The sequence below is a fragment of the Heteronotia binoei genome, chromosome 1, assembly GCF_032191835.1.
Source record: "Heteronotia binoei isolate CCM8104 ecotype False Entrance Well chromosome 1, APGP_CSIRO_Hbin_v1, whole genome shotgun sequence".
In the NCBI taxonomy this organism is placed as follows: Eukaryota; Metazoa; Chordata; class Lepidosauria; order Squamata; family Gekkonidae; genus Heteronotia; species Heteronotia binoei.
The window spans coordinates 128,730,551-128,743,906 of NC_083223.1; the positions used below are offsets into that span (position 1 = coordinate 128,730,551).

Sequence of the window (13,356 nt, forward strand, 5' to 3'; positions counted from 1 at the left end):
GGAACAGCTTCGTTTTACAGGCCCTACGAAAGGCTAGCAAGCCAGGTAGGGCCTGGATCTCCATAAGAAGCTGATTCCACCAGGTTGGGGCTGGGGACTAATCTAATGGATAGATGCCCACTGCCTCACCGGAAAACCTGGTGGAACAGCTCTGTTTTACAGGCCCTACGAAAGGCTACCAAGCCAGGTAGGGCCCGGATCTCCATAAGAAGCTGATTCCACCAGGTTGGGGCTGGGGACCTGGCCCTGGTAGAGGCAAGATGGGCATCTCTTGGGCCGGGGACGGTCAGCCTGTCTTGGGAGGCTGAACGAAGCGACCCCAGGGGCATATATCGGAAGAGACGGTCCCACAGGTAATTTGGTCCCAGAACATAAGAGAAGCAATATTGGATCAGGTCAGTGACCCATCCAGTCCAACACTCTGTGTCACACAGTGGCAAAAACCCAAGTGCCATCTAGAGGTGCACCACTGGGGCTAGAAGCTCTTCCACTGTGACCCTCCCAGGCTGCATAAGGCTTTAAAAGTCAAAACTAACACCTTGAAACGGATCCGGTACTCTATAGGCAGCCAGTGCAGGCCGCAGAGCACCGGCCGAATGCTCACCCGTACAGGTGATGCAGTCAGCAGGCAAGCTGCCGCATTCTGCACCCGCTGCAGTTTCTGAATCAGTTTCAAGGGCAAGCCAGTGTAGAGCAAGTTACAGTAATCTAGCCTGGAAGTGACCTTTGCACGGGTCACTGTAGCCAGGTCTTGGGGGGATAGATATGGTGCTAGCTGCCTAATCTGCTGTAGATTATAGAAGGCAGACCCGGCCTCCATAGAAAGTGAGGCATCCAGAATCATTCCCAAACTCTTCACCTGTTGGGTTGGCATTAAAACGGTGCTGTCCAAGGCTGGGAGTTGGGTGCACAACCCCCCCCCCCCCTCAACTCAGGCACAGAACCTCCGTCTTGGTTCGATTTAACTTCAATCAGCTCTGCTGTAGCCATCCCGCCACAGTTTCGCCATCCCATACCCAGGTCTCTGTCATACATGCCAGGTCCACTTGCTGCTCTGCAATGGACCTGGCATTAATCAACACCAGTGAAGGAGATGGGTAATCCGTCCTAGCACTATTCTCAAAAAAATCTAAAGCATTGGTGAATCAGGATTTTCCTGGCTTCTTGCAAAGGCTAATTTTGTCCAATAAGGCTTATTCTTATTAGAATAGTCTTTAATATAAATGAGAGCAATAATCATGGTTTCCACAATAATTCTATCTTAATACTATTACATTCACAACCAAATAAGAACAGCCATATGAGATCTATTTACATTGGAGTGCAAATGTTAACTTGTCTTTACTGAATGCCCCTTTGTAGAAAGAAAGCATGTTTTCAACCACACATCTATCATAGGTTTCTCACCTCAGGTAACATCAGAGCATCCTGTTTAACATCTTTGCGAGAATGCGTTAGGATAAGAGCCAATACTTCAACTGTTTTCCCAAGACCCATCTCATCTGCCAATATTCCTCCAGGCCACTGAGGCCCTGCAACTGCACGTTCACGGATAATGCTGAAGACCAAAAATTAGTTTAGTCAAGGAGACTCAGACATATGAAAAACTGCTGAGTGCAAACTGCACCGAATGAAATTATTCCACTGCCTTTCCTAAAATGGGAAAGAAAATTCTCAATATATCTGTTAGAGAATGAGCAGACTATTCCGTCTCTAGTTTCAAAAACCAAGTCACAACAAAATCCTTCATAAATTGCTTTAATCCAAGAATCTATTTTTTTAAAAGATGGTCCAAATATTGTCAATAAAACACAAAAATATATGGAGCAATGATTATGCCAATATTCTAAATGCATTTACCACTTTTACTATCCCCATCACGCTGTCTTCCTTCTCTAATAAAATATTTAAAAACTACATGTGCTGTATTCCATTTTTTAATCTTTGAAACATTTATACAAAAATCAAATATCTTTGTAAAAAGGTGGTGAAGTGGTATTTATAACATTTGCTAGAACTACTTCAATTCTAGGCTTGTTGGCTATAATACAAAACCCAATAATCCTTACCAGCCAGTAAAAGGATTATAGTAGAGTTTTTGTCCATCTAAAGTAATAAATTCTCTCCATAAGTAGTGAAGGGCATTTTCTATTGAGGGAAAGAAAAAAAATGAGATTCATACACATGCTGCTGATCCTATTTAAATGTAGACTCCATCTTCCTACCTTTAAAAAGTAAGACCACAAAAACTTCAACTCTGAGGAATCCTTTTCCAACATTCCACATTTCCCTTCCTATATCCCTTGAACTTCTGTAATATAAAATGTACCCAAGTAACACAGTTACAAGACTACTACAGATTAACAAAAATTTTAGCATCCTCATACTACTAGTTATTCTAAGGGTTTCACTTGCATCTGTTCTTATAGAATGACCATGTAAAGGTTGATCAGTATCATTAAGCTTTATATGAGGTATGGGGACTTGAAAGAAAAAGACTACTCTGTCTCTAGCAAGTTTATGGTCAAAACTAGATATGAACACAGCTTACTCTTGTATCTTTGTGCTACATTAGTTCTATTTACTTTATCCCCCATTTAATGATTTTGTAAGGTGAAACAAGAGCTATTAATTATAGGGAGGGCACTAGAGCTCATAGGTAGGTTTTCTAGTGTTCCATCTACTTCCAGATATGAACACAGCTTACAGCTTACTCTTGTATCTTTGTGCTACATTAGTTCTATTTACTTTATCCCCCATTTAATGATTCTGTAAGGTGAAACAAGAGCTATTAATTATAGGGCGGGCACTAGAGCTCATAGGTAGGTTTTCTAGTGTTCCATCTACTTCCAGATCAACTGTAGAAAGCTGAATATTGGGATTTAGCATCCCAGTTTCTATGTTCCAAATGGATTAATTTTAGAATGCTGAAACTTTAAACTATTTTCTGACTACTAGCTTAATTCAAAGAATTAAGTGGAAACTTTAAACTATTTTCTGACTACTAGCTTAATTCAAAGAATTAAGTGGAAACTAGCAAGGAAACTGAAAACAATATACATAAGCATGCAGAGAAGGGGTTGAAGAGAAGGGACAGGATTTCTTGGGGGTGCTATACATAATTAGCCAGCTTCTGAATAAAACAATGCACGTGGCTAAACAGATGTAAAGTCTAATTTAAATAGCATGGGGCAATTTTAAAAAACCCAGATCTGGGCTCTTCACAGTCTGTATCCTGTATAAATTGGATTTATGCATGAATGGGGACCCCTGAATAATTAATGAATACCCCTATAATAATGAATGAAAGCATGCTTCTGCCTTCAAAAAGAGGATGTCTGATACAATGTTCATTAGAAGCACAGACAGCCTTCAGTGGGTGTGTTCACAGATGTGTATTAGGATAAGATGAAGGGGCCTCATTGAGAAACTTCTTGCTGGAGCTGATAAAGGAAGCAGACAGGACGAATGGAAAAGTACTAGAAGGAGTTGCAAGGGGATGGGGAATATTGAATCAGATAAACTTATGAGTCTGTCTGGTAAGCTTGCTTTGTGCTTAAAAATACAGTCTGAGGATCCGGGGGTGGGGGGAGGTTCAGTATTTTGGAGCTATGCTGCTCAACTGGACCCTGCTTTTGGTACCAGACGTAAAAAACCTCGCTTCATACTAGTAATGTGTGCGGCTCCGTCATTTTCCTGCTACATGTAGCATTCTCATATGCAAGACTACAATGTTACAGATCTGTGGCCCAGGAGCAGGCATCATTAGCGTCTTGATGTTGCACATGAAGGGTGAGGAAGCTGGGTTGCATGTGACAATGAGCCCGCAGAATGGCTAAGATTTATTTTAACATCCCTATTTTCATGCTTAAATTGGGGCCTTCTCATCTGAAACTGGCTTTTGGCAATGAATTCTGTACATTTTATGTGCTTCAGTCTAGTTTCAGCAGCATATTTGACATGTAAGCTTCTAAATAACAGCTAGAAATTTAGTAAATCAAGTGGTGAAGCGACTTTCAGAAAAGAAAAGGCTAAAAAATTCTGGGAAATATGAAACAACTAAAAAGGACAGGAGGGAGGCATGATAGAGTTTTATAAAATATGCACAGTGTGATAACAGTGGAGGAGAATATTTTTAAATATTCTTTTCTCATACTGGGGGAATACTGAGGGAAACCTGCTGCCTTTAGTGCCTGTGGACTTTCCAGAAGTATCTGCTGTCAGTGTAAGAAAATAGGATACTCATCTGAATGGATCACTGGTCTCACCCAGCAGAACTTTTATTGTCTACTCTAGTTACATAAAATTTATTTTTCCAAAACTGTGATTTTTTCTAAAATTGAAATGTCTTATTTCTACTTCTGAAAAAAATTGTCCTGTTAAGCAAAGCACCATGTCTGCTTTAGTCATGAAAGATTTATTGGACAGTTAAATTTGTAGAAAAAGCATGAACATCTTCAAAACAAAACAGTATCAAAAGCCAGCAGCTGAAAATTACTATAATTTGGAACAAAGCAATGGAAGCATGAATTCAGATGGAGGAATTTATACAAGGAGTGCAGGACTACAAAAAATCCAAATACAACTGGTATCTGGGTCAGAAAACAAATTTGTTCTTTTTGGCTCCTGAAATATCTCTCATTTCACACCCCTGGAAACCAAACGAAGTCTGAGTCCAGTGGCACATTTAAGACCAGCAAAGTTTAATTCTGGGTAAAAGCTTTCCTGTACATGCACACAAAAGCTTATATCCAGAATTAAACTTTGCTGGTCTTAAAGGTGCCACTGGACTCTAACGTTCTTCAGACCAATACAGCTATCCATCTCAATCCCTGGAAATAACTATTACTAGAACTGCTGTAAATAATACTGTCTTTTCTTCATTGAAAGATGCTGAAAGTCATGGATCGGCTTAGACCTTCAAACCCCAGCTGTAGCAAAGAATGGGAGCAACATGAAGCAAGGGAAAATATCTCCACAAGGAACTCACAAACAAAAGTTCCAGAGTGAAAAAGAGAGCTTTGCCTCCACTTTGGCACAATGAAAGCTGCTGGGTGCAATTTACGTACATGTGGTTCTCAGGAAGCCAGGAGTAGGTACAAATATGAAAACCTTCTAGTACGGTAAGTATATCACAAAAATGAGATGATTACATCCTTGCACAGATACATCCCTCTCCTGCACCTAACAATAAGAAATTATGAGATGTTTTCCTGGATACCAGAGAGAGGCAACCAAGACAGTAATTTAAGCTAGGTACACTGCAGACAGCTGCAGAGACAGGCTCCCTCTTTACTACCTCTGCGGCAGCAAGCCCAATTTCCCCATCTGTTGATATTCCAGCATTCCTGAATTAAGCATTCTTCTGCAAGCCGTAAGATTGGGGCTACCTGGCTTGGCAGTCATACATGTGAATAGGATCTTGGGATTTCAGTAAGATTGTGAGTCAGGAGTGTGATGAATCTGCCAAAAAAAGGGCTAACATAATTTTCATTAATTGATAATCAAGTTATGAGTGTAATAGTTCTCCTCTACTCTGTGCTATTTATTGTCTGGTTCCGGGTACCACAACTTATAAAGAGGGGTGGCCTCTCCTCAGTGGAGATCTTCAAATAGAGGCTGTATAGGAATCTGTCAGAAATGCTCTAATTAGACAGCCTATGAAGACCCTGCCAAGTTTATGGCATCGGTTGAAAAATATTCCTTGCAACTTTCTATAATCAATGCAGCATTATGAATTTCTCCCAATATTGCTATGATTAGGAGCCATATCAATGCTATTTATTTCCGGATTCTTACCATTGGTAGGTGTATTTCTGAAATTCTCCCGTTGCAGCATCCAGTTTACAGCCTCACTTTGATACTGCCTTAATATAGGAGTCAATGCAGGGTGCTGTACATTTTCCTTCAAAAACTGTACTTCCTTCTGGTGAATGTGCCTCACATAGTCATAAAGCTCTTCAATATTCTGCCGTTCTATATCTCTGTCTGATTCCTCATCATCTTCCAGTATATCTAACAAGAATCACAGAATCACAGAGCATATATTCACTATAATCTGCAACCAACACCCTAAATACTTTAAGATATACTCATTTATTTGCTAAACAGAAACTTTACCTATTAACAGTGCAGCAAAAAGACTGTGTGAGATACTGGTTTAAGTGTCATTCACTGCTGCAGAAACCCTGGCTATTTACACACTTTTGGGATAAACTACCTTACAAGGTTGTTGTGAGGACAAATGGAGGAAGGAACAATGTTGCAAACCACTCTGGATCCCCAGTGGGAAGGAAACCAGGGTACAAATATCACCAGCATATATTGCATATATAAATGATTATAAGGATTTTCCCTTGTTTTTATATAAATTTATCTAATTCTGTGGATATGTTATTTTTACATCTCTGGTATAAGGACAAGCAAGGGGAAAAAGGAAATGGTGAAAGAAAATTCTTAGAAAATGCTTTCCATTATAGATTCTTCCATTTCACTATTTCCTTTAACAGAGATAATTCTGTTAAACTTAGAGAAAATTCTTAGAAAATGTTTTCCATTATAGAGGCTTCCAAGTTTAACAGAATCTTAAAAAGCCAAAACATGGCATGCCAAAAAAATAAGTGGTGGAGAAAAAATAGAGACTAGATTTCACAATCTGGAGGGACAATTGCAAAAGTTAGCAATTGCAGTTACTGGAGGGACAATGCAAAAGGTAGTAATTGCAATTACTGAAGGGTCAATTGCAATAGGTAGTAAAACAACTGAAATAGTAAGTGATTGAAAGGTACAATCTAAGAAGAGTACCAAGAGAACAGATAAAGACAGCTTTCAACAATTAGGAAAGGATTTTGGCATGCAAGAAGAGATAAAACTCTGACTCAAAATTTTGAAGAGAAAGAGATAATAAGAAAAGTGTGGCAGAATTTTGACTTGGATGGAGATATGAGATTTTCTGTTCTTCTCAATACTCTAAGGATGCTAGGGCCTATATTTTAGTAAGGATGGATTCTGGTTCAGTCCTGGAAAGTACTGCAATTCAGCTCTGCCTGTTTCTCAGAAACACCCTGTAACTGGCTGAACAGTGCTCTCCACATTGTTTGCATTATCCAAGACAGAGTATACCAGCTCGAAGTATAAACTTCTATAGATTAAGGTCAGGCCTGCCTCCAGTACTATCTGTCCCAATAACCCATGGCTGGTTATAGTTTATGATACTGTTAGTAGGAAGGGTCTGCATACTGATACTTGCATGGCATTCTTGCGACACCCACCTTGGAAATGCTTAGCAATGAAAATGGTATAAAAGGTGTTAATTTTAGGCGCTTGGGGCTGCCTTTTCTGACTGCCAGATGGGCCCTCCATTTTGGCATCCAAGAGATCTCTTTATTATTGATCAATACATGTACATTGTTTTGATATATACTATGAGCAGTTCTGTTATCCCGTTTTGTTGCTTATCTGAACAAATTAGAACAAAGTGCAATCTTTTGTCTTTGTCTCTTGCCCACTGGTCTGGTCTCCTGCTGGTCCATGTCCAGCCCCGGGACCTGGGATATGTTATTTTTTTTTCATCAACAGAAAGCTAATTTAAGGATATGTGGTTTGAAAGAGGGTATAGAGAGAGATAATTTAAGGGATTATCTTATGGACTTATTCACAGGTTGGTTAGAATCAGATTTTCAGGTTCAAAATAGATATCGCTTTCACATCAATAAAAAGGTTTCAGAAGCATTTTGTAACAACTAGGACTTAGAAATTGGTGATAGTAAGATTTTTATAGAATAGAATCATAGAATCACAGAAGGCCAACCAGAGCATCCCTGACAAATGTTTGTCCAGCCACTGCTTAAAGACTTCCACCTGTGTAGGTAACTAATTTCACTGTTGAATGACTTTTACTGTAAAAAGTTTTTCCTACTATCCAGCTGGTACCTTCCAACCCTTAATTTAAACACATTATCTCTAATTTGACAATAAAAAATAGAAAATCCTATGATTTCTAAGTGGGTATAAAACAGGGGAGCACACAGTATAAAATGGGATTTCCCTTACACATTAATAACATTTAAAGATGGATTACTCATGAAAACAAGGACATGTTTATCTGTTTTAGACTCTGAAACTGAAGTGGTAGCAGAAGCACTTAATGAAACTTAAGCATCAGGTGGTGCAGGAAAAGACAGAAGAATCAATCAGATTGAAATATAATTTGGCCCTTCTCAGTGGCAAGGAAGATTAATCTCTAATAGCTGAGACTTCTAAAATTAAGGCTAAACTGACTGCTATTAAATATGAATGCTTTTAACTGTTTGTCTCTAAATTAGATCAACCTTAACAGCTCTAATAAAATGTACAGAATTAAGACTTCACTTAAGAAAATGTAGACATTCTTTTTAGACAAGGATATGCAGGTTGGAGAGGGAAGATGGATAAATTACCCTTTCTGGTTTGCCCCCGCCCATTCACATATCCACTATTTGACATGGGTCCTGTAACCTCAGGAATAATAGGTTAGAAAGGGTGTGTGTGGAACATAGGGAAATCCATGAGCTTTGCATCCATGGATCTATGGATCCAAACTACTGCTTCCAATTTTAGTCATAACTGTAAACAGTGTGATACAATGGAAGAAAAAATTAGCTCTTTCTTAACACCGAAACCCTTGGTCAATAGTATGAGAGCAAGCACATGTATTGGGAATAGGCCATGATTGGTAGAGTTGGTTTAAACTTAAAATTGATTCTGAAAATTGAATTAAATAAAAATTCTAATTTCCTTTCTTCATTCCAAACAACTGCCTTGTTTTCTGCACAACACCTACAGATTTCCCAAGTTTAAAGTGCTAGTACTAATTACATTTGAAAAAAATCTCATGTGGAACTTCTGCCAGCATTTCTCAAGCTTTGGTGTAGTGGTTAAGGGTGGACTCTAATCCTGTGAACCAGGTTTGATTCCCCATTCCTCCACATGCAGCCAGTTGGGTGACCTTGGATCAGTCACAATTCTCTCACAGCTGTTCTCTCAAGAGCAATTCTCTCAGCACTGTCTCAGGCCCACCTACCTCATAGGGTGTCTGCTGTGGGGAAAAGAAGGGAAGGAGATCGTAAACCGCTCTGAAACTCTGAGTGAAGAGTAGGGTATAAATTCAATCTCCTCTTCTTTAGCAACCAAAGGATCCCCTATTTATCAAAAAACTTTACAGTGTACCCTGCCCCCTTCCCTTGCCAGGACCTGCCACACCAGAGGAGTCCTTTATCTCACAAACTAGAGGAGAGGTATATATCAAGTTTACTAAGTTTTTTTTTAACAGTCTATAGGTCATACACTAGTTAAAAGAGCTAAGAGTTAAAAATCACAATAAAACAGAAATTTGCCACGTTGACAATACGATTTTCAGAGAGGTTGCTCTGGAGTAATCGAACTCATTGGACATCAGGAAAGGTTAAAGGAGAAGATGAACTATAACCACTCCTTATTCCTTCCTCCTCTTTTTCCAAATGCCACTTGTCCAGGGGACAGACAGCCATATCCTCCTCTGATGCCTCACAGTGTTTTTCAAATGTGCAAAGCAAAAGGTTAGAGACCACAGTGGCTACCATCCTGGGGGTTTCTGCTTAAACACTGATGTTGTCTACTGCAGTTGGCAGTCCCTTCAAAGTGAATAAAATCTCAGCAAGATGGTAAACTGTATAACATTATTGCCTTTAAATCCCTTGATTTCTGTACCTGAACATCTAAAGACTGAAATAGAGGGTCAAGATTAAATACATGCAAAAGATGGATTTGGAGGGAACAAAAATAAGCTCATTACACAAAAGCATTTCCACGTCGTTTCCATGCACATTTACAGCATGTGTCAGGCCAAGTATTGCCCATTAGTATTACCCAAGTCTTCATCACCATTGTGAGAGAAGCATATTCTATTATTTTGTCACAACAAAGATCTTTGTGCATCTAGTTCACTTTGTATCATGGTCTCTGAAGACAATGTTAATTATTTCAGTTCCCTTATGCTGGCAAGGGCTGAAACCCTCCTTAGATGACTAAGATAAATTAAAGTCACCTGAAAAGTAACAAGAACACAAGAATATTTTTTTCAAAATTTTTCTTACACACACACACACTAATTACATACGTCATGTGTGTTAGTATTGATAGCAGGTACTTAAAGCTACCTGGAATTGCGAAGTGGTAGAATTTTTCCATCAGCTTCTGAATGAGTTGGTTGGCTTTCTTTATTCTGCCACCTCCGTCATTAAGGAATTCCAGTTTGCTTAAGCCATGTTCTAGAAGATATATTCCAACCTATGAATCAAATTAACATGAAAATAAAGTAGATGGAGTTTAATATATTCAACAAAAATGCATGGATGTACTAACATAACCAAACTGATTAAAGGAATGTAAAATTTCTGGGAAATTTTAAGCCATGATAAAACACTTCTTTCCAGAAAAAAAATTGGGGGAGGGGTGCGGTTTGGAATTGAAGTATGCAGTACTTTCTTGTCAAACCAAAACTTTATTTTAACATATAAAATCATCCTATTCGGCCTATTTACAGAATTTAGACATAAAACTGTCATTGTATATTTTGCCTTTAGGAAACTAATAGTGCCATTCTAACATCAGTTACACCTTCCTAAGGACAGTGCTGTAGCCCCTTGTTTATTTCAGCTGGGTCAGTAAGTGTTCCTACGTTCTCAACATAAGCAGCTTATTCTTAACCATTAGTGCAGGGATCCCCAACAACCTTTTTCAACCTGCAGGCACATCTGGCATTTGGGAAAAGGGTCATGGATGACAAGAATAAAATGGCTATCACAGAAGACAGAGCAAGTGAAAAGTGCCTAGGATCCATCCAAAGCAAGCTGCAGAGGTGTTTCTTCTGCACTCCATCTCAGAGCATGCTGGGAAGTCACCTACTGAATGAGACTTTTAACTAGAGATGCCAGTAATTTTCCCCACCATGGTTTCCAAATTTCTGGAAATTTTACATCTCTACTAATTCTCTAGAGGTAATCAGGAGAATTTGGTCTCTAGCAACAGTTTCCACTCAAACCAGCTACTTTTTCACAGATCTGCTCTCCTGGTCTAAATGCTCTGACTGACCAATTCAACTCACAATCTCACTCCTCCCCCCACCCAATTTCTCAGAATTCTAAGCAGTCTGACATCACAGCTCTTAGTCATGTGATCTAGCAGCTCTTTTGATTCCTTGATGCTTAGCCAAAAGCCTTGCAGTCCATCACACTGGGCTATTCAGGGCAGGGCATGTAGAGGTATGATAAGGATGCAAAATTCCAACAAGTAGTAATACTTATTTGACAAAATAATAGTCACACACCATTAAACCTGTAGGAAATCTGGAGGCTATAGAAGCAACAGCTTTTTAGAGATAGCCTATAAGGCTATAGTATATCTGAATGGATATTGCAGATTACACCTCTGCTGTACAGTTTTGACACAGAAGGTTTGGCAGAAAACTCTAAAACAAGCAGTTCCTGTTCACCCCCAAGAGCTCAACTACAGATGCCATTAATAAGCAGAAGTAGTACAATCTGCAGCAGTGTCTGCTCTTGTCCTGCAGTCAATCATCTCACTTTCATTTGAAATGGCTGCAGGTAAGCTGTGCCCCCTGTTGATTGGCTGTGCTGTGAGTCTGCCCTCCTCTCAGTCAGCTGATTGGTGGCACTGTTTTTTTTAAAATATAGGTAACTAAGGCATTTATACTTTTAAATTCCATAAATATGCCTGTTATATGCTGATTTATAAATGATGTATTTGATGTTGTTAAAGCAGCAAAACAGGTTTAGGCTTGACAGGAATATAAGTACTGCATATATTTCAATTTCCCCCAAACTTCTGTATTTTCTGACAAAAAAGAAAAAAAAACCCAAACTTTTCCCCACCATGGTTTCCAAATTTCTGGAAATTTTACATCTCTACTAATTCCATAAACCCAGTACCTTTAAACACTGAGCATCTCCAGGTCTTTGGTGAAGTAATATCAGCCTCTTCTTTCGCAACCACATCAAGTCTTCCAACATTTCATTACTTAAAGATGATTCAACAAACATAACTTCTTCGAAAGTAGTTGGAAATGATTCTTCTCTCTCATCCATATTCTCAATGTTCTTTGCATGAACACAGACATGCAGTTGATCACTAGATTCTGCTCTCATCAAGGTATAGCTTTTTTTATGGAAATTCTCTGTTGGAAGCTGTTCAGGAAGAATTTGAAGAACAAACTCCCCAAGCAAAATTTTCCAAGAAGGATCAGGAAAATATGGGGATATTACAATATTTAGCTGTATGGATAAAGAAGTCAATAGATGGCAAGAATCTTCAGCTTCATCTGTAATTGTTGAGAAACTCAAGGATGACAGATTATTTCCTTTACAAGTCAAGTCTTCATCAGTGCTATCATCATTTATAACAATACGGGATGTAGAAGATGAGCTTGTACCTGCAACAGGGTGATCTTCATCACTGGTATCTAAATTTATCACCTCATTTTTCCGGTCATCATGCATATTCCAGCACAGCTGCTGCTGCTTTTCATCATTCATCCGCAATGGAGCAGCACGTTTTCGACGGTTACTCATCTTGATGTTTCGTCAGAACACTCCCTAGCCTCTGTAAAACAAACTAATATTAGCCTACTACATTATCTGTACTGATCATTACAAGGTGGAGAGTGTCAATTTTTGCTAATGAAAGTGGGGTATTTTTGGTGATTACCCACTCACACTGCAAACTTCCAATTCAGCCCATGTTGTTCCTAGATGTCCCTGATCTCCCCAGAAGCAGCATTTTAGGAAGATCAGTGGGCTGCAGCAGGAATGGGGTGGCCTTTCATTAGTGAGCATTATTGTTAAGATCCATCTCTGCATTTTGATTTTCTTCAAAATCTAGATTATTCAAAAGTTGATTTTTAACAACCACCCCAATCCCCATCCATAAGAAAACAAGTTTAAAAAGTAATTAGATAGCAATATACCAAGACTTCATGGACAATGCCCACTGTGTTGCTAAGCAGCTGTCTTTGTTGCTATGTTCTGAACTCCCTCATTTTTACTACTAACCATCTAACCAACTTCGTGTCTGTTGATGTCTGAAGTAGTAAGAATCAAACTAGGCATACTACTAGTTCAAAGCAACTGAAAAATATCACAAGGGCCTGATCCATAGTATGGCAGGACCAGGTGCTCCTGTACCTTTTCAAGCATCAAAAGAACCATGGGATAGGACACTGAGCACCTGCAAAGGCAGGGGAAGAAACAAGACCACATGGTCCTGTTGCACTTCAGGCCCAGTAAGGTTTGGGCCCTCATGACATTTTTAAATCAACCAAAG

At 39.1% G+C, this 13,356-nt stretch overlaps 1 protein-coding gene across 2 annotated transcripts in view; it reads right to left on the bottom strand.

Annotated features, from left to right (window-relative positions):
* SHPRH (SNF2 histone linker PHD RING helicase) overlaps positions 1 to 13,356 on the bottom strand; it is a 60,915-nt gene that overhangs the window by 39,901 nt on the left and 7,658 nt on the right. For both annotated transcript variants that reach the window (XM_060240594.1, XM_060240602.1), the window contains exons 2-6: positions 11,967 to 12,636; positions 10,176 to 10,305; positions 5,800 to 6,015; positions 2,070 to 2,148; positions 1,408 to 1,558 (exon numbers count right to left, since the gene is read on the bottom strand). In XM_060240594.1, the coding sequence (XP_060096577.1) occupies positions 1,408 to 1,558; positions 2,070 to 2,148; positions 5,800 to 6,015; positions 10,176 to 10,305; positions 11,967 to 12,605 (1,215 nt within the window). In that variant the 5' untranslated portion in view covers positions 12,606 to 12,636. The remainder of the gene's footprint in view (positions 1 to 1,407; positions 1,559 to 2,069; positions 2,149 to 5,799; positions 6,016 to 10,175; positions 10,306 to 11,966; positions 12,637 to 13,356) is intronic.